The following is a 21,816-nucleotide window of genomic DNA, read 5'->3' as shown; positions in this document are numbered from 1 at the left end:
CATGAAGTTGAGCTGTAACAGATTTCCATGATGCCAGGCTAAATTCACAGGTCAGGATAGATGACCCTTTTCTTTAGACAGGCACGTAATTTGCTCCTTCCCTCTAGAGATGCAGTCTTAGTATTATCGACCTTAGGGGCTCACTGCGGTGCCAAAAAGAGTGACGAGCTCAATCAACGGCTGGCAGTGAATCAAAACTCTCCTTGAAGAGCATCAGTAAAAGTTGTAGGGTTTCCCTAGTTAGTAGGAGCACCCCACACTATATTTGACAAAGGTCTTGTATCCTTCATCTGGATCCGAGATAATGTCTCCACCATTAAGAATTGAAAGGAAGGTTACAGGATCCTTTGCCTTTGTAGACAAGCAGGCTCCCATTGGACAGCCTGGGTTACATAATATGTAGATAGCCTTTGTAGTCCACAGGAGTTCTGCAGGAATAACTGAGTTTCCCCAATATTGCCAGGTAACTTGTAAACAGATGTTGATTCAGGTATTTGTCCAGTTTGAAAGTGAGAATGGGCATATCTTTTTTTAAATTCCTCACACACTTTATTAAAACTACATTTAGCTGGGGCTTATTAAATTAAAGACTTTCAAAAAATAACTGGATTAAAGTACATAACTAAAATGTTAGTAATTCGCAAATAAAAACAGGATTGATGGAGAACAGTAGGATACAAGCCATCCTAAGCATCATAAATGAATTGCTTTTCTTATCCCATTACCAATATGAAGCATGGAGTTTATTTGGAATAAGTGCCCATTGATTGCAATCCAACATACTTGGAACTCCGACCTCTATGGCCGGAGTTTTCTGCACTCAGTAAAAACTTTGGATACTTGTGTTCATGCATATCCAAATTACTTTGATGTGAAAGTGATCATCTGACCACACAGTAAGATACCATGATTTATATAACTTCCCACGAGCTATCTTTGTGACCTCTAAAGTACTACTATTTTGCCAAAATGAACTAGAGTAATCTTTCTTGATTTTAAAAACACTCATGTAAAAAAAAGCATGGGAAAAGATAAACATCCTCACCTTCAATAATAAATTGCAGGTAGAAGAGATTAACTTTTGGGCAAATTAATATTCAATGATCAGACAAGAAATAATTCACGGTTTGAGTCCTTTACTATTGTTCGTGGCTGAGGCAGTTTTTATAATGGTGATCTTAATTCTAGTGGGGGTGCGGGCAATGTAAACTACAATTATTGGAGACCGTTTCTTTCAAACTGTAATCCATCTTTTGCCAAAGCGCTGACTGCATTTAAGGTTCCTTCCAAATGAAATGCTGCATCTCTGATGGACACACCAACAGGTGTACATTAGTCAACTTTAGTAATTAAATATTAAACTTGCTGCTTCTGTGAGTCTACTTACATGGGCACAATTGGTAGCAACTTGTCCCTATTTCAATTGAGGGACATGTGTTGAATGTAAATTGTGCTTAAAATTCCAAAACCCTTTGCTGCCGGACAATTTCAGGTGAAAATAACTAGTTGAAACTTCAGCTGTAGATCTTTATAGGCATAGTCTTTAGTAGTAATCTTCTGGAACATTTCACTGACTTTATTCCACTACTGCATCAAAACTAAGAATGTAACTTTAATACAGGTAAATCTGCATTCTTCTAAACCAAACTTTTGTAATGGACAAGTATCTCATCACTTCCTTTGGCTGAATGCAACAGAACCATATTTTTTCATGTCTTGGATAATTTATGCAAGTTTAAAATCACACTGCAACCTGTGTAGCTGAAAAGTACAAGGAAAACAAAATCTCAATTTGAAACTAACATTTATTTAGGGCTGTAGACACAAAGGTCTCTATGCATCATTGACATTAGTTTGATGGCTGTACAGAGCCTGAAACTGTGTTCTTACAAGGAAATGCATATTGTTTTATAGAAAGAAAAACAAAATCATTGGTGTTTTTGTGCACCTTATTACTTTCCAGATAACTGTTCATAGAGTTTTGGGACATAGTCATCCCATTCAGCCTGGTAGCATGTCCCTGCCACTGGTGCACCCAAATTGTACTTCTTACGGAATGCTGCAGTTTTGAATGATCCACGCTTATCACCTGATTGGTTGGTCAACCGTTGCTCGTCACATTTCAGTTGCTGGGATTGTTCATAAACCAGCCAGACATAACGGTGAAGGCCTGCAATAAAAATTTTAGTAAGACAAAGCAACATAGAGAAATAACAAGAAACACCGTGCAAAAAGTATGAAATGCTTTCTGTTCCTACTTGTGCTGCAATACATAGCTCAAAAGTTCTCACATCCATACAGCCACCACACCTCCCTAAAAATGATATAATACAATTTTAAGTGAAGCTGTGACTGGTCTCCCTACCTGAAAGGATATACTTGCCATACAGGGAATGGGAGGTTCACTAGGCTGATACTAGGGTTGGTGGGACTGCCCCTGTAGTCACCAGAGTTTAAAAGGATAAGAAATATGATTGAAATGTATAAAATTATAATAGAGCCAGATAAACTAGATGCACGAAGGGCGTTTCCCTAGTTGGGGAAACTAGAACCAGGGAACACAGTCTCATGATATGGGGGAGACCAGATGAGGAAATATTTCTTCCCTCAAAGGGTAGTCAATCTGTGGAATTCGCTACCCCAGATAATTGTGGAGCCAAGTCACAATGTATTCAAAAAAAATACAATTTTTTTAGATTTAATGACATCAAGGGGGTATGGTGGGGGGGGAAAAGTGGGAATGTAGCATAGAGATAGAGGATCAGCCATGGTTATATTGAATAGCTGAGCAAGCTTCTCCTAATTTCTATGTTTAACAGTCAATGTGGAGACAGCCTGTCTAAAGCTTCCTCAAATAAGAACTGGCAGATACGGTAAACAGCTGTTACATTGAAAACAGAATACTCACTAACAGTGCATTTAAATGGAGAACCCAATGGACTGCTAGATGTTGACAATATTGTCAATTACAGGAACCTTAAATTTTACTGACGTTAAATACCATCTGAAGTTACTTCGTAAATAACTCGCTTAAAAAGAGAATGAAGATCAATTTGCCACTTGCAGTAAATTACTGGGCCTAATCAGTGAAACATTTTTTAAAAAAGGACTTTAATTTCAAAACTAGCCAAAATATTTTCCAGTTTGTGGTAAAAGGTTGTTCTAGAAGGGAAACTTAATTTATCAGGCAGGATAACAGTGGTTTTGTTGCTGAATCACTGATCCAGAGACACAGGATTTAAAAGTAAAAATGGAAATTTTAATTTGGAGGCATTTCGAGATAGGGAGCAAGAACAGAATGATGGGCGAGGAATAATAATTTTTATTCTCATCACAAGTAACACTGCAATGAAGTTACTGTGAAAATCCCCTAGTCGCCACTTTATGGCACCTGTTCTGATACACGGAGGGAGAATTCAGAATTTCCAATTCACCTAACGAACACGGCTTAATAGGATTGGGGCAGCAGAGATTGGAGAGGCTGATTGAGAGACTTTGTAATTGTTGAGTCTGTAGGTGACAGGAGAATTTCAGCAGCAGAAAAAACAATAAACGATTTAGTCCCAATTGCTGGACTCCAGCTGTTTCCAATAACCGATAGACTTCAATACCAGTTAAGATGTCCCAATACTCATCATACACTGTGGCGCAATCTGAAAAATAGAGCCAGATCTGAATTCAAAGTTCAGGCTAGAGAGGTAGCAAATAGGGAAAACGATAGCACGAGTTCCTAACGCCATAAGTTAAAAGGAACATTTTTTGGTCACAATGTATGTTTAAAGAAATTAATCTTTGCCACAAGTAGACTTACAGTAATACCGCAATGAAGTTACTGTGAAAAGCCCCAAGTCGTCACATTTCAGCACCTGTTCGGGTACACAGAGGGAGAATTTAGAATGTCCAAATTACCTACCAGCACGTCTTTCGGGAGTTGTGGGAGGAAACCCACACAGGTAGAACGTGCAGACTCCGCAGTGACCCAAGCCGGGAATCAAACCTGGGACCCTGGAGCTGTGAGCCTCACTTACGCTCACAGCAAATTTTGGACTCAACAGTATTTACTGCTTTTAAACAAAAAATGTTACAACAACTTCAAGCAAGGGGGTGATTTGTAAGTTTTGCCATTAGCTTTGTACAAACTCATTCTCCACCTCACCATTGAAATGCACTTTCATGTGATGATCTTGTATTTGCTCGGTAGACATACACTTGCTATTGAACTTTTATGTTGTAACTACTGGATATTAAGGTTCAATAGCAAGTGTAACGACTTGATATCTACTTAGTTCCAAGAGGGAAGGCGTCTATACATATGATCTCTTAATTCAATAAAAAGTTGGTCAAAGGATGGCTGGTAAAGTCCCACTAGTAGTTCAGATTGTTCCAGAATTGAACTTCCAATACACAAGAATTAGAAGGAAAAAGCCACCAGGCCCTTCAAGTCTGCCATTCAGTATGATCATGGCTAATTTATACCAGCCTCAACTCCTTTTCTGTGCCATTTCCCCATAGTCCACCGTCTATCGAAATATTTATCCATCTCCACTTTAAATACTTCTAATGATCCAGCCTCTCTTCCTCTTCCCCCTCTCTCCCTCCCCCTCCCTCCCTCACACACACAGGGGGCAGATAATTCCAGAGATACAGCAACCTCTGCAAGAAGTAATTTCTCCACATCTCATTTTTAAACAACCGGCCCTTTATCCTGCAGCTATGTTCCATTGCTCGAGAGTCTCACAATAGTGAAAACATCTCACCATCTACCCAGTCATGCCCCCTTGGGATGTTATATTTTTGGATAAGGTCACCTTTCACTTCTAAACTCCAAGGAATACAGACACCGACTATTTAGTACTTCTTGATAGGACAACCCTCTCATCCCAGGAATTAGCCTGGTATTTTCCTTTGGACTGCTTCCAACGTTACTATATCCTTTTTTAGGTAAGGGGACCAAAACTGTACGCAGTGTTCCAGGTGAGGTCTCACCAACACCCTGTATAATTACAACAAAAAAAACCCTATTTTTTTTATAACTTTGCAATAAAGGCCAACATACCATTTGCCTTCACTACTTGTTGCACCTGCCTGCTAGCTTCTGGTGATTCATGCACTAAAACACCTAGATCTCTCTGTACTTCACTCACCAGCAGTCTCTTTCATTTAGCTAATCTGCCTTTTGATTCCTCTTACCAAAGTGCATGACCTCACACTTACCCACATTAAACTGCATTTGCCAGGTTTTCAGCAAGTCATCCAATCTATCTACATCCCATTGCATAATCACAATATCCTCATCACAATACGCTCTTCCACCTATTTTTATATCATCGGCAAATTTGGAAACCTTACATTCTGTTCCAGGTCATTAATGTAAATAGTGAATAATTGCAGGACAAGTACGGATTCCTGCAGTATTCCACTAATTACATCTTCCCACTCTGGAAAGGACCCATTTATTCTAACTCTGTTTTCTATGTGAGAGCCAGTTTTCAATCCATGCGAACACACTTCCTCCAATTCCATGCGTTTTTACTTGCACCAGTCTCTTGTGGCACCTTGTCAAACGCCTTTTGGAAATCCAAATACACTACATCTACAGGTTCCCCTCTATCTACACTCCCTGTTACATCCTCAAAAGAATTTTAGCAAGTTTGTCAAACATGATTTACCTTTCATAAAACCATGTTGACTAGGTTTGATAATAGATGGTCACCCCTCTCAATTAAAAAAAAAAAAAAATTTAGAGTACCCAATTCATCTTTTCCAATTAAGAGGCAATTTAGCGTGGTCAATCCACCACCTACCTTGCATATCTTTGGGTTGTGGGGGCGACACCTACACAAACACTGGGAGAAATCCACATGGACAGTGACCCAGAGCCGGGATTGAACCTGGGACCTTGGCACCGTGAGGCAGAAGTGCTAACCACTGTGACACCGTGCTGCCTTAGATGATTAGCTATTTCCTCTTTGATTATTGACTCCAGCATCTTGTCAATAATAGATGTCAAACCAACTGGCCTTTAGTTCTCTGCTTTGTGCCTTTCTTCTTTTTGAACAAGGGAGTCATCCTCTGGTACCCTTCCAGAATTTAGCGATTTATGAAAAACTCAACCAATGGGTCCACTATCCCTGCAGCCACTGCCAGTAAAACTCTAGCATGCAGTTCATTGGGTCCTGGTGACCTGTCCACCTTAGCCTGTTGAGTTTCTCTAATACTCTATCCCTTGTGATCGCGATTTTTGGAAGTACGACCATGTTATTTGAAATCAGCCCATCTGATAGCTTAGGGATATTTGTAATGTCGTCCATAGTGAAGACTGATACAAAATATTTGTTTAGCATATCAACCATTTCTTTGTTTGCTATTAATTCACCAGCCTTGTTCAGTAGACGTCCCAAATTTACCTTTGCCACCTGCTTCCTATTTAATAATAATAATAATAATCTTTGTCACAAGTAGGCTTACATTAACACTGCAATGAAGTTACTGTAAAAAGCCCCTAGTCGCCACATTCCAGCACCTGTTCGGGTACACGGAGGGAGAATTCCGAATATCCAATTCACCTAACAGCATGTTTTTCGGGACTTGTGGAAGAAAACCGGACCACTCGGAGGAAACTCACGCAGACACGGGGAGGAGTGCAGACTCCACACAGACAGTTTATATGTCCATAAAAACCTTACATATAAACAGTAAGAGTTTCTATGGATATGTATACTGCATGCAAGTTCTCTCAAATTCACTTTCTCCCTTCTGAGCTTTTTCTACTCCTGGATCCTAAAAGCTTCCCAGTGCTCTGGTCTACCACTATCCCTTGCCATTTTGTATATCCTGCTTTTCAATTGAACATTATCCTTGACCTCCTTGGTTATCCGTGGATTTTGCCTCTTTCTCGTGGAATCCCTCTTTTTGATTAACTCCTGCTGAGCATTATGGACCAGCCGTTTGAATATCTGCTACCACTCATCTACTGACCTGTATCTTAGCTTGTTTACCCAGTTCACCGTAGACAACTCCTCCCTCATATCTTCATAATTTCCCTTATTTAAGTTCAATACACTGGTTATGGGCCTGCAGCGTTCACCCTTGAACTGTATCTGGAATTCTATCGAGTTGTGGTCACTCGCCTCTAGGGGATCCTCAACCACACGATCCCTTATTAACCCTTCATTACACAAAACCAATCCAAAATAGCCCATTCCGGGATGGTTACACAACGTACTGCTCTAAAAAGCAATCCCTGATGCTCCCCACAAATAATGATTTTTAAAAATATAAGTTTAGGGTACCCAATTCATTTTTCCAATTACGAGGCAATTTAGCATAGCTAATCCACCTACCCTGCACATCTTTAGGTTGTGGGAGAGAAACCCATGCAAACACGGGGAGAATGTGCAAACTCCACACGGAAAGTGACCCAGAGCAGGGATCGAACCTGGGACCTCAGCGTAGTGAGGCAGCAATGCTAACCACTGCCACCGTGCTGCCCCCTCAAATTTTTTTTATGCTACCCTTGCCGGTTTGGTTCGTCCAAATCAATATGCAGGTTAAAATCTCCCATAATTACAATTTCCTTTAAACATGCCCTTGGTATTTCCCCATTTACACTGATCTCGAGAGGTCACGTTTTGGGTGTCTGTAGACTTACTCCCACCCTGGTCTTCCCTATCCACTGCCTTTATATCACAGCTCAGCACTGCTCGGAAACCTTCCTTGATGAACAACACTCCCCCACCTCCTTTCCCCATTGCCCTGTTCTTTTGGAACATTGTATAACCTGGAATGTTGAGCACCCAGTCTTAAGTCTTCCTGCAACCAAGTAATATAATAGCTAATAAATCGTACTCATATGTTGCAATCTGTGCTATCAACTCATCCATCTAGTTGCAAATGCTTTGAGCATTCAGATAAAGGACATTTTGCTTTGATTTTTTACAGTTGTTTACAACTCTGGATTTGCTTTATGTTGCATATTTGTGTTTACGTTTCCTGTCCCGGCCTGTCACACTATGACAGCCAAGTTCCCCCTTACTATCCTATGCCACCACTCTCTCATATACCCCTGATTTTCTAAACGTCCCCCCTGCCCCCCACCGGGCGCCTTTGTCATTAGGGCTCTTGTATGAGTCCTTGGTGCAATATAATGAATGATATGATCTGGCCCCACCTGTTGTTTTCTGGTGACAGCCAGACTGATCACTAACCTGCACTCATAGCTTTAATTTTTACTTCCTAATTTTCCAAGCAACTGAACCCTCACCCCAATTTTAGTTCAAAGCCTTCTCAAAGTCCACATTCAAGGCCACAGCAGCTAACCTGGACGAGTACCCAAAAGTCCACATTCAAGGCCACAGCAGCTAACCTGGACGAGTACCCCACCACTGTCACAAATTTCATCAGTAAGTGTGTTGAGGACTGTGTACTAAAGACGACAATACGGGTGTTCCCCAATCGGAAACCCTAGCTTAACCGAAGGGTTCACTCCCTGCTGAAGTCTCAGACGGCGGTGTTCACATCTGACGACCCCAACCTCTACAAGAGTTCCAGGTACGACATATGTAAAGACATCAGGGACGCCAAAAGACAATAACGGATCAAACTAGAGTCCCAGGCCAACGACACAAACCCATAATGTCTATGGCAGGGCTTACACAAGATTATGGACTACAAAGCAAGGCCAGGTGGAATCTCTGGGGCTGGAGCATCCCTCCCCAATGAACTGAACAAGTTGAATGCCGCTTTGAACAGACAGCCAATGTATCAGTGTCACCTGCCCCAACAGCCCTGGACACACCCATACCCACTATTACAGCCTCAGGGGTAAGAGCTGCCTTCTTGAAAGTGAACCCGCGGAAACGAAGGGCCCAAGAGTCCCAGGGCAAGCACTCAGATCCTGCACAGACCAGCTGGCGAGTGTATTCACAGACATCTTCAACACCTCACTTTTCCGCACCGCGGTTCCTACCTCCTTCAAGAAGACTCCCATAATACCAGTGCCAAAGAAGAACAAGATAGCGTGCCTTAACGACTACCGACCAGTGGCCCTGACATCTGTTATCATGAAATGCTTTCAGCAGCTAGTCATGAGACGGATCAACGCCAGCCTTCTAGACAGTCTCAATCCATTGCAGTTCACCTATCGCTACAACTGGTCCACAACAGATGCTATCTCCCAGGCCCTACAATCAACACTCGAACATCTCAACAAGGACACCTACGTCAGCCTGCTGTTCATAGACTACAGCTCCACCTTCAAAACCATTATCCCGACAAGACTAATAACCACACTCTGCAATATTGGATTTGACTCCTCCCTGTGCAGCTGGATCCTCCATTTACTCCACCAACAGACCGCAATCTTCAGGATAGGTTACAGCACTTCCTCCACAATAGCCCTCAACACCGCGGCCCCACAAGGATGTGTGCTCAGTCCTCTGCTGTATTCCCTATACACATACACGACTGTGTGGCAAGTTTCAACCCCAATTCGAACTATAAGTTTGCGGATGATACGACTGGTGGGTCATATCTCAAACAATGACGAATCAGACTACAGAAGGGAGATAAATCACTTGGTTGCATGGTGTACCGAAAACAACCTCTCTCTACATGTCAGACAAACCAAGGGACTGATCATCAACTTCCGAGGTGTAGCACGACCCCCCGCCCCCCCCCAGTCTACACCAATGGCTCCGGAGTGGAGATGGTTAAGTTCCTGGGGGTCACCAAACCAACAGTCTGTACCAGTCCACTCATGTTGGTACAACAGTCAAGAAAGCTTAACAACGTCTCCACATCCTACGGAAGCTAAAGAAATTCGGCATGTCTGCATCAATGCTCACAAACTTATAATGTGCGATAGAGAGCATCATATCTGGCTGAATCACAACAGCTCAGCCCAAGATCGCAAGAAACTGCAGTGTGGTGAACTCAGCCTAGCACATCACACATCCCATCCCATTGATTCTGTCTGCACCATCTGCTGCCTCAGTAAGGCAGACAGCATTGTCAGTGATCCTCACCCAGGCTTTGCACTCTTCCAGACCCATCCATCAGGCAGAAGATATAGAAATCTGAAGACCCGCACATCCAGACATAGGAACAGCTTCTTCCCCACAGCTAGACTCAACGGCTCTCACTCGGACTGATCTGTTCCCTGTAAGAACACTATTCATGACACTCTATGCTGCTCTTGCTCATGTATTTGCTTTGTTTGGCCCTTGTTCCGCACTGTAATCAATCACTATTTGTCGATGTACTATTTGTCAATATGCTTTGTCAATTATTCTTTTTGCATACTATGTATGTACTGTGTGTGTTCCTTTGGCCGCAGAAAAATACTTTTCACTGTACTTCGGTACATGTGACAATAAATAAATAAATCAGTCACTTCCCTCAAACAAAGAACAAAGAAATGTACAGCACAGAAACAGGCCCTTCGGCCCTCCAAGCCCGTGCCGACCATGCTGCCCGACTAAACTACAATCTTCTACACTTCCTGGGTCAGTATCCCTCTATTCCCATCCTATTCATGTATTTGTCAAGATGCCCCTTAAATGTCACTATCGTCCCTGCTTCCACCACCTCCTCCGGTAGCGAGTTCCAGGCACCCACTACCCTCTGTGTAAAAAAAAAAACTTGCCTCGTACATCTACTCTAAACCTTGCCCCTCTCACCTTAAACCTATGCCCCCTAGTAATTGACCCCTCTACCCTGGGGAAAAGCCTCTTGACTATCCACTCTGTCTATGCCCCTCATAATTTTGTAGATCTCTATCAGGTCGCCCTTCAACCTCAGTCGTTCCAGTGAGAACAAACCAAATTTATTCAACCGCTCCTCATAGCTAATGCCCTCCATACCAGGCAACATTCTGCTAAATCTCTTCTGCACCCTCTCTAAAGCCTCCACATCCTTCTGGTAGGGTGGTGACCAGAATTGAACACTATACTCCAAGTGTGGCCTAACTCAGGTTCTATACAGCTGCGACATGACTTGCCAATTCTTATACTCAATGCCCCGGCCAATGAAGGCAAGCATGCCGTATGCCTTCTGGACTACCTTCTCCACCCGTGTTGCCCCTTTCAGTGACCTGTGGACCTGTACTCCTAAATCTCTCTGACTTTCAATACTCTTGAGGGTTCTACCATTCACTGTATATTCCCTACCTGCATTAGACCTTCCAAAATGCATTACCTCACATTTGTCCGGATTAAACTCGATCTGCCATCTCTCCGCCCAAGTCTCCAAACAATCTAAATCCTGCTGTATCCTCTGACAGTCCTCATCGCTATCCGCAATTCCACTAACCTTTGTGTCGTCTGCAAACTTACTAATCAGACCAGTTACAATTTCCTCCAAATCATTTATATATACTACAAATAGCAAAGGTCCCAGCACTGATCCCTGTGGAACACCACTGGTCACAGCCCTCCAATTAGAAAAGCATCCTTCCATTGCTACTCTCTGCCTTCTATGACCTAGCCAGTTCTGTATCCACCTTGCCAGCTCACCCCTGATCCCGTGTGACTTCACCTTTTGTACTAGTCTACCATGAGGGACTTTGTCAAAGGCCTTACTGAAGTCCATAGAGACAACATCCACTGCTCTACCTGCATCAATCATCTTTGTGACCTCCTCGAAAAACTCTATCAAGTTAGCGAGACACGACCTCCCCTTCACAAAACCATGCTGCCTCTCACTAATACGTCCATTTGCTTCCAAATGGGAGTAGATCCTGTCTCGAAGAATTCTCTCCAGTAATTTACCTACCACTGAAGTAAGGCTCACCGGCCTGTAGTTCCCTGGATTATCCTTGCTACCCTTCTTAAACAGAGGAACAACATTGGCTATTCTCCAGTCCTCCAGGACATCACCTGAAGACAGCGTGGATCCAAAGATTTCTGTCAAGGCCTCAGCAATTTCCTCTCCAGCCTCCTTCAGTATTCTGGGGTAGATCCCATCAGGCCCTGGGGACTTATCTACCTTAATATTTTTTAAGACACCCAACACCTCGTCTTTTTGGATCTCAATGTGACCCAGGCTATCGACACACCCTTCTCCAGACTCAACATCTACCAATTCCTTCTCTTTGGTGAATACTGATGCAAAGTATTCATTTAGTACCTCGCCCATTTCCTCTGGCTCCACACATAGATTCCCTTGCCCATCCTTCAGTGGGCCAACCCTTTCCCTGGCTACCCTCTTGCTTTTTATGTACGTGTAAAAAGCCTTGGGATTTTCCTTAACCCTATTTGCGACCCCTTCTAGCCCTCCTGACTCCTTCCTACTTTCCTTATATTCCACACAGGCTTCGTCTGTTCCCAGCCTTTTAGCCCTGACAAATGCCTCCTTTTTATTTTTGACGAGGCCTACAATATCTCTCATTATCCAAGGTTCCCGAAAATTGCCGTATTTATCCTTCTTCCTCACAGGAACATGCCGGTCCTGAATTCCTTTCAACTGACACTTGAAAGCCTCCCACATGTCAGATGTTGATTTGCCCTCAAACATCCTCCCCCAATCTAGGTTCTTCAGTTCCCGCCTAATATTGTTATAATTAGCCTTCCCCCAATTTAGCACATTCACCCTAGGACCACTCTTATCCTTGTCCACCCGCACTTTAAAACTTACTGAATTGTGGTCACTGTTCCCGAAATGCTCTCCTACTGAAACTTCTACCACCTGGCCAGGCTCATTCCCAATACCAGGTCCAGTACCGCCCCTTCCCTAGTTGGACTGTCTACATATTGTTTTTAAGAAGCCCTCCTGGATGCTCCTTACAAACTCTGCCCCGTCTAAGCCCCTGGCACTAAGTGAGTGCCAGTCAATATTGGGGAAGTTGAAGTCTCCCATCACCACAACTCTGTTGTTTTTACTCTTTCTAAAATCTGTCTACATATCTGCTCCTCTATCTCCCGCTGGCTGTTGAGAGGACTGTAGTAAACCCCCAACATTGTGACTGCACCCTTCTTATTCCTGATCTCTACCCATATAGTCTCACTGCCCTCTGAGGTGTCCTCCCGTAGTACAGCTGTGATATCCTCCCCAACCAGTAGCGCAACTCCGCCACCCCTTTTACATCCCCCTCTATCCCGCCTGAAACATCTAAATCCTGGAACTTTTAGCTGCCAATCCTGCCCTTCCCTCAACCAGGTCTCTGTAATGGCAACAACATCATAGTTCCAAGTACTAATCCAAGCTCGAAGTTCATCTGCCTTACCCGTAATACTTCTTGCATTAAAACATATGCACTTCAGGCCACCAGACCCGCTGTGTTCAGCAACTTCCCTCCGTCTGCTCTGCCTCAGAGCCACACTGTCCCTATTCCCTAGTTCTCCCTCAATGCTCTCACCTGCTCCCATGCCCACCCCCCTGCCATACTAGTTTAAACCCTCCCGTGTGACACTAGCAAACCTCGCGGCCAGGATATTTATGCCTCTCCAGTTTAGTTGCAACCCGTCCTTATATAGGTCACACCTGCCCCGGAAGAGCTCCCAGTGGTCCAGATAACGGAAACCCTCCCTCCTACACCAGCTGTTTAGCTGCTCTATCTTCCTATTTCTAGCCTCACTGGCACGTGGCATAGGGAGTAATCCCGAGATTACAACTCCTGTCTTTTAACTTTCTGCCTAGCTCCCTGAACTCCTGCTGCAGGACCTCATGCCCCTTCCTGCCTATGTCGTAGTACCAATATGTACAACGACCTCTGCCTGTTTGCCCTCCCCCTTCAGGATGCACTCTACCCATTCGGAGACATCCTGGACCCTGGCACCAGTGAGGCAACATACCATCCTGGAGTCTCTTTCATGTCCACAGAAGCGCCTATCCTGTGCCCCTGACTATTGAGTCCCCTATTACTATTGCCCTTCTGCGCTTTGATCCTCCCTTCTGAACATCAGAGCCAGCCGTGGTGCCACTGCTCTGGCTGGTGCTGTTTTCCCCTGATAGGCTATCCCCCCCGACAGTATCCAAAGGGATATACCTGTTCGAGAGGGGGACAACCACAGGGGATTCCTGCACTGACTGCCTGCCCTTTCTGGTGGTCACCCATTTCTCTGCCTGCACCTTGGGTGTGACCACATTTATATAACTGCTATCTATGATGCTTTCCGCCACCTGCATGCTCCTAAGTGCATCCAATTGCCGCTCCAACCGAACCATGCAGTCTGTGAGGAGCTCCAGTTGGGTGCACTTTCTGCAGATGAAGCCATTTGGGACGCTGGAAGCCTCACGGACCTGCCACATCTCACAGTCAGAGCACTGCACCCCTCTAACTGACATTGCGTCAATTAATTAGTAAATTAAAATTAAAAGTTTTAAAAAAATGTTTTTAAGTTACTGTCAACTATCGGTTTCCTAGCACTAGATTTCTACTATAAATGTGAAAGCTAAATATAGTAATCTCCGATCTCGGTCTTAGATAACTCTCTAAATTATAATTATGTCTAATTAGTTACCAATGCTTAATTTTTTTAATTTAGTGTAGATTTCCAAACAGCGACTCAGGTCACAGCTTTTCTGGGGTGTCACTTCAGTCCCCCCCCCACACACTCAATTTGAAAAGGTAATAAAAGTTAAAATGAGTGAAAATCACTGTACCCCCGCCGCTCTCCTCACGCTCTTTTATCCTGTGTCTCAGCCACTCTCCTCGCCCTTTCACTGTGCCCCCGCCCCGCTCCTCGCGCTCTTTCACCGTCTCCGCCGCTCTCCTCGCGCTCTTTTATCCCGTGTCTCAGCCGCTCTCCTCGCGCTCTTTCACTGTGTACCCGCCGCTTTCCTTGCGCTCTTTCCCTAGTTATACAGTCCACAAGAACACTGGTCCCAGCATGGTTCAGATGTAGGCCATCCCAACGGTACAGACCCCACATTCCCCAGTACTGATGCCAATGTCTCACTAACCGATACCCACTTTGCCCACACCAGTATTTGAGCCACATAGTATTTTCTCTAATTTTACGTACCCTTTGCCAATTTGCACGTGGCTCGGGTAATAATCCAGAAATTATAACCATAGCGGTTCTGTTATTTAATTTAGTGCCTAACTCCTCAAACTTCCTACACAGAACCTTCTTCCACCCATGATGTTGGTGCCTACATGGACAACGAACATTGGATCCTCCCCCTGAAAGCTTCTCTCCAGACCAGAGCAGATGCCGCAAACCCTGGCACCGGATAGGTAACACGACCGTCAAGACTTTTTGATCCTGGCTACAGAGAACAGTGTCTTCCCCTGACTATACCATCCCAAACTACGACTACATTTGTCTATTCTCCCCCCACAGTGCATTGGTCAGTTGGTTCATCCTCCTTAAAAGTCCCCTCTTGTCCATCAAAGGAGCAAGAATCTCGTACCTGTTGGACAGGGACAAGGGCAGAGGCTTTTGTAGGATTAGCTCTTGGATCTCTCTACCTGCCACACTTGCAGTCACACCCTCCTGTCCCTGGCCATTGACAGAATTTAAGGCAGTTAATCTAAGGGTGTCGTTGCCTCCTGAAACACTATCCATATAACTCTTCCCCCCACCCCCCTCCATGACAATGTCCGAAGCGAAGACTCCAGCTCACTAACCGGGCTGAAGTTCCTCGAGCAACTAACATTTGCTACAGATGTGGTCCCAATGAACCACAATGGGGTCCACAGCTCCCACATGTTACAGCTACAACACAATGCCTGTCCCTGCATCCATATTTTATTTGATTGGAATTTATTTAATTTAGAATTTCAATTTATTTTTACTTATGCCACTAATCATTACTTCCTGAAATTTCTGATTCCCTACGTAGCCTTCACTTCCGCAATTTTTTTGTTTTTGTTTTAATAAATTTAGAGCACCCAATTTATTTTTCCAATTTAGGGGCAATTTAGCATGGCCAATTCGCCTACCCTGCACATCTTTGGATTGGGGGGGGGGGGGGGAGGAGTGAAACCCATGCAAGCACGGGGAGAATGTGCAAACTCCACACGGACAGTAACCCAGAGCCGGGATCGAACCTGGGACCTCGGCACCGTGAGACAGCAGTGCTAACCACTGCACCACCGTGCTGCCCCCTCTTCCCGCAATTTCTGATTCCCTACCTAGCCTTCACTTCCAAAGTCAGAAAGGTAGAAGAGAGAATGACTTGACTACCAGTCACTTACCTGTGACATCACACAGACGTGTTCACTCTATACTGTAGTGCTACTGCAACTTATGCCCCAGCTCTCCTGCCTTGGCCTGCACTTGCCCCCATTGACCCAATCAGCTGCCTCCTCTTGCTCAGTTTTACTTTCCGAATCCTGAATTTCACCTCTGGATTCAGTGAAGGTTCACTGCACTGCTCAGCCCGCCACTCCGATCAGCTGCACTGTACCAGGTTCGCTCTCTCCAGCCCCGGTGCTGTGCTTTATAATGCTCCTGTAAAGTTTTATGTTCAAGGTGCTCTCTCTCCAGTCAGTTAAAGGACATTAACTGAGATGCCTCAGTCAGAGCTAGAATGGACTTTCCCCATAAATCAGGGCTGGCTTTGAATCCAGGTTCCAAAGATGAAAAGTGCAATATGCCAATACTGCACCACCAGTCTCCAAATAGCATGGTTGTGATTACTTAAATTGAGTATTTCAGAAGTGTTTTTTGTTCACTGGACAATTGAAAACATACCTCAAAACGTTTGAGAATATGTTGATTGAAATTTGCCACAAAATAAACTCAAATGGATCATAACTAAAATTAATGTGGATCATTAATCATAAACATATCAAATTTATATTTCTAAATTATGGACTCACCAGTTCCTTGAGGAGGACCTGAGCCAATATAGTCAGACTGAATCTCTCCACTGTTAATGTCATTTCCTTTCATGTTGATTACGATGAAGTGATGCCATTCCCTAACAAGCAAAGAACAAGATTAATGATTGGACAATGTGCTGCACCAGAGTATTTTGTTATTTAACTAAACAAGAGATATTTAAAATGACACCAAAGTTTAAAAATTAAGAGATTTGGTCAGTGAAGTTAGTGAGCAGAAGGTGAACAAGGTCAGGGGCTGGTTTAGCACAGAGGGCTAAACAGCTGGCTTGTAATGCAGAACAATGGCAGCAGCGCGGGTTCAATTCCCCACCGGCCTCCCCGAACAGGTGCCGGAATGTGGCGACTAAGGGCTTTTCACAGTAACTTCATTGAAGCTTACTTGTGACAATAAGCTATTATTATTATTTTAAAAAAATGATTCCATTCTTTAAACATTGGGTGCGAGTTGAAGATTTGGAGGGGATGTAAATCAGATGCAGTTTGGAGCGGCAACGAAGAACACATGTTTAATAAGATACTCAATGCATGATGCATAATCACTGTGCAGAGTTCCCTGATCTAACATGGAAGCAGAATTTCATGTTTCTGCACATGGGGCAATGAGATTATCGAAATTGGTGTGGGGGAGGAGCACACACTCAAATAAACAGAACATCAGGCCAGCTCGGTTATCTGAATGCAATAACCCCAAGAGCAGAAACAGGCAAACCGGAACCCCAAAATATTCCACTGTTGCTTCTCAAATATTAAAGATTCTACCTCGACACAACTGTAGAAAGAGAAAGTTAACAGCCTGTACAATGTGTTTCCAGTAAGCATTTGGTTTTAGTTTGCTTATATTTGAAAGCTATGTATTTAAAGCCTTACAATTTGCAACTTTATATCAGCAAGTTATAAAAAAAGTGCACAAGAGAAAGCTTGAGAAAAGTGGTTATATAACTAAAATAAAAGCACCCCACTCCATAAGAAATTTATTGTATGTAATTAATATAAATACAAGAAAGGTAAAGGCTAAGGCAGACTGTAACCTATCAACGTTTAGATACGAACACGGCCAATCAGCTCCTTGAACCTGCTCCACCATTCAATAAGATCATGGCTGATCGAATAGTAACCTCAGATTTGCACGCCACCTACTCCCAATAGCCAATCACCCCCTTGCTTATCCAGCATTCATCCACCTCTGCCTTAAAAATATTCAAAAGGCTCTGCTTTCATCACCTTTTCAGGAAGAGAGTTACAAAGACTCACGACCCTGAGTGAAAACATTTCATCTCAGTTTTAAATGGGTGACCCCTTAGTTGTAGGTTCTCCCAAAAGAAACATCTTTTCCACATCCACTCTGTCAAGACTGCTTGGGATCTTGTATGTTTCAATCAAGTCATCTCTTCTAAACCCCAGTGGATACAAGCCTAGCCTGTCTAACCTTTTATAAAACCAGGTATTAATCTGGTCAACCTTTTCTGAACTGCTTCCAATGCATTTGCTTGAGATGTTTGTCTCAAACTTTCTACTGGGGGAAAATGGTGTGCAATGGAAGGGTTGCTACCACTTCAGATTGATCCAGATTTGACTCCAAGACTGAGCCTTGAAATTCTTTGCATTAAATAGCAATTTGTATGATTCCAGCATCAATTACTGTGGATCATAACATTGCAAATCTACAACAAATTGAAAGTAAAGTTGTCTTTCTCTTAATACTGAGAAAAACAGAAAACATATGCTGCAATATTTTAAAATTTAATATAACAAAAGCTTAAATATATATGGTAGTTTTTTAGAACATCCAAGATGTGTGGTAAGCTCAGTCCTGCTAGGAAGACTAGGACTCTTTTGCGAACTAAGGAGGTTTAAGTTTTTAGTTCAGTCAAATAGGTATTTTTTGACAGCATTAGTGATTTTCCATCCCCCATATGCTCTCTGCTTTATAACACTTTATATAGGTGAGCCAACATAGGGGAGGCTAGCCCATTAAGGGCATTACTGAGGGAGTCTAAAAATTGCAGGCTGCAACTCACAGTAAACAAACAATGTAAATACAATCCTATATTAAAACACTAGCTCAGTGATTTTAATGAATAATAATAAGAGCCAGGGAATACTGAATATGCTGGAAAACCATTCCAGACCACCTCCCATTTCCCTCCACCCCCTCATCTGATAATATAAAACAGTACATTTTGTCTCATAGATCCAGTAAATTTCATTTTCTTAGCAGGAAATTCTGCATATGGGAGCAAAATTGAAACTATAACAACCTGTACAAAGTACACTCTTGATTTCAAGAAAATGGAAACTAAGTAAAATTCAACCCCTCATTTGAGGAATTTCAAGTAGTTACTGCAACAAAAATTCAATCCAGGTTTCCCCAAGATAAATATGGAAGTACACAAGGTACCAAAAGGCGTAGAAAAGATTAGCTCTGGGTACGTTCAACTGTAGGACAGGGTTTAAGAACAAAGTGGTTAAAAGCAAGTACGGGACTGATTTTCAGAAGCACATTTACATAGAAAGAGATAAAATAGTGGAAATTAAAACCCAAATCATTCATGACCAATTTAGATGCTGGGGTAGGGACGGCAGACACAAGAACAAGGATTGTAGGTTTTTAAATGGAAGGATGAACCGGTGTGAAACAAGCAGTAGTCCACATCAGTATTTATCTTTGCAATGAAGGTTAAAGCATATTGTTAGGGCCGAGTAGGGATACTCAGTGCCCAAACAATAATATGTGCCTGCTGGAAGTAACCTTAATTCAATCTACAAGCATAAGTCACATTTTCAAATTTGACATATCTGGGAATTCAACATTCTAACAAGTCGTAAACTTTAGTTTCTTTGTCAGTTAAGAGGTGGATTGTGAAAATATTCCAACCCCAGCCCTTTCATTATAGGCAAGAATAACCTACCTAAACTTTGGTGCCTTCCTGCTTGGAGCATCTGGGTCAGTTAGAATCAAAGCATAAAACTTGCCTGGATCACCTCCGGACCAGTTAATGCTGATAGGGCGGTTCTGCACCTGAAAGTACAAGTCAAATGCTTTTAAGATCAACCCTGAAAAGAAGGCAGGTCACACAGGTCAGTTAGGGGTGTGGAAGAATAAAAATGATATTAAATTAAGCTACAAAGATAGGATTGGGCTCAAGACAAGTTAAAGGAAAAGATTGAACCCCACACTGAAGAGTTCTTCACACAAACGAGTGGACCAACACATGTATTGACTGTTCGTTTTATCCTGATGGATTGTAGCAGTAATTACTGGGATTGCAGGCCAAAACCCTGAATTGGCATCTTTGGATGGGATGGAAAATATGGGCCGAAATGCTGCAATTATCATGATCTTGGCGGAAGGAGCTGAGTCACATCTGGCCAGCACTAAATCATTTCAGGCGGACTGTTTTCGTACTGGTGCCTCGCTATTCAACAGAAAGGCTACAGAGTAATAGTTCTCACTCACTCTAAATTGAGGCGGGATGGGGGAAGTGACCTGAGGAATTGGACCTCGACCACCCCCGCCCCCGCCCCCGAGCTTCCAGCATAAACATACATAAATAACCGGCCCACAAGCATCACGTGTTGTTGAACCTGGACAGAACCGGACGTCAGCTGAGGTGAAGAAAAAGATAAGCAATGACCATCAAAAAAAAAGTATTACATTTCCCAAAGGGATCTGTTAATATTTAATCCGCAGGTTTACCGCGAGGGAGGGGGGCGGGTAAATAGCCAGCAGGAGCAGCCAGGGGTAAGTTAGCAGAGCAGCAGCTTGTACTGCAGCCAATTCTACAGACATACTGATGCAGGTTGTTTCCGAGATTTAGATTAAACAAAGACTGTTATCCCCCTCCACAAGGCATATGAAGTGAAGGACAGTCCAGCACTCTCCCCCTCCCCCGGTCTCAGCCGTTTCCAGAAGCTTCGCTGGATTCATTCCAACACGTTGAGCTCTTCACCACAATCTTCAGCTTTTCAATCGCAGTCAGTACCTGGGTGGGGGTCAGCACCTTGCCCAGCTCATCTATAGCCACCTCGCCATAGCTGACTTGGAGCGGCTGCGCCGGCTTCACCTCGACCTCGGTCAGGGCCAGAGCTCCGGTCCACCCTTGTAAACTCACTGGCATCTTCACTGTCAATGCGCCTGTGGCGTGCTGCAGCCACACCCTCACCCCAGCACGCGCCTCCCTCCCTATTGGCTGCTCCATCCTCCATTCCTACTGGCTACCCCATCCTCCATTTCTACTGGCTGCTCCATCCCCAATTCCAACTGGCTGCCCCATCCTCCCTCCCTATTGGCTGCCCCATCCTCCCTCCCTATTGGCTGCCCCATCCTCCATTCCTACTGGCTGCCCCATCCTCCCAGCTTTGGCAAAGAGCCGTCTGACTTGAAACGTTAGCTCTTTTCTCTCCCTACAAATGCTGCCAGACCTGCTGAGATTTTCCAGCATTTTCTCTTTCCCATCCTCCCTCCCTACTACTGGCTGCCCCGCCCCCCCATTCAAGTGGTTGTTTTCAGCCCTCCAGTCCATCAGCTCTGCTGAGATTGTCCAGCATTTTCTGTTTCAGCTCTCAACCGTCTATTTCTCTTGGCTCCTCTCAGCGCTCAATTTGTATTGGTTGTTCTGCACACTTCACTCCCCGGATCGGAGAAACTACGTCATCTTCTTCACAGCCTTCAACACGTCATTGATGACGATGAACATCTTGCCAAGGTCATCCCCACACCCCCACTACTTGCCTTTAAACAACCGCGCAACCTCAAACAAACCATTGTTTGCAGCAAACTACCCAGTCTTCAGAACAGTGACCACGACACCACACAACCCTGCCATGGCAATCTCTGCAAGACGTGCCAGATCATCGACATGGATACAACTATTACACGTGAGAACACCACCCACCAGGTACGCGGTACATACTTGTGCGACTCGGCCAACGTTGTCTACCTCATACGCTGCAGGAAAGGATGTCCCGAAGCGTGGTACATTGGCGAGACCATGCAGACACTGCGACAACGAATGAACGGCCAT

The 21,816-nt window shown here is 43.8% G+C and overlaps 1 protein-coding gene across 1 annotated transcript; it reads right to left on the bottom strand.

Annotated features, from left to right (window-relative positions):
- Positions 1-1,787: 1,787 nt before the first annotated feature.
- pebp1 (phosphatidylethanolamine binding protein 1) lies at positions 1,788-20,952 on the bottom strand. The gene is made up of 4 exons (XM_072496906.1): positions 20,776-20,952; positions 19,702-19,811; positions 16,769-16,869; positions 1,788-2,170 (listed from the first exon to the last, which is right to left on the bottom strand). The coding sequence occupies exons 1-4, from the start codon at positions 20,908-20,910 to the stop codon at positions 1,953-1,955; spliced, it is 564 nt and encodes a 187-aa protein (XP_072353007.1). The 5' UTR covers positions 20,911-20,952; the 3' UTR covers positions 1,788-1,952.
- Between the last annotated feature and the right edge of the window lie 864 nt (positions 20,953-21,816).

This window comes from Scyliorhinus torazame, chromosome 1 (assembly GCF_047496885.1).
Source record: "Scyliorhinus torazame isolate Kashiwa2021f chromosome 1, sScyTor2.1, whole genome shotgun sequence".
Taxonomy (NCBI): domain Eukaryota; kingdom Metazoa; phylum Chordata; class Chondrichthyes; order Carcharhiniformes; family Scyliorhinidae; genus Scyliorhinus; species Scyliorhinus torazame.
This window is presented reverse-complemented; position numbering and strand designations above follow the sequence as displayed.

Excerpts from the sequence above, each read along its gene's own strand:
- pebp1 (XM_072496906.1), bottom strand. The coding sequence starts at position 20,910 with ATGCCAGTGAGTTTACAAGGGTGGACCGGAGCTCTGGCCCTGACCGAG. Across the intron at positions 16,870-19,701 it reads AGGAAGGCACCAAAGTTTAG|GGAATGGCATCACTTCATCG; the intron begins GTAGGTTATTCT and ends TTTGCTTGTTAG. Across the intron at positions 2,171-16,768 it reads AGGTCCTCCTCAAGGAACTG|GCCTTCACCGTTATGTCTGG; the intron begins GTGAGTCCATAA and ends TTTTTATTGCAG.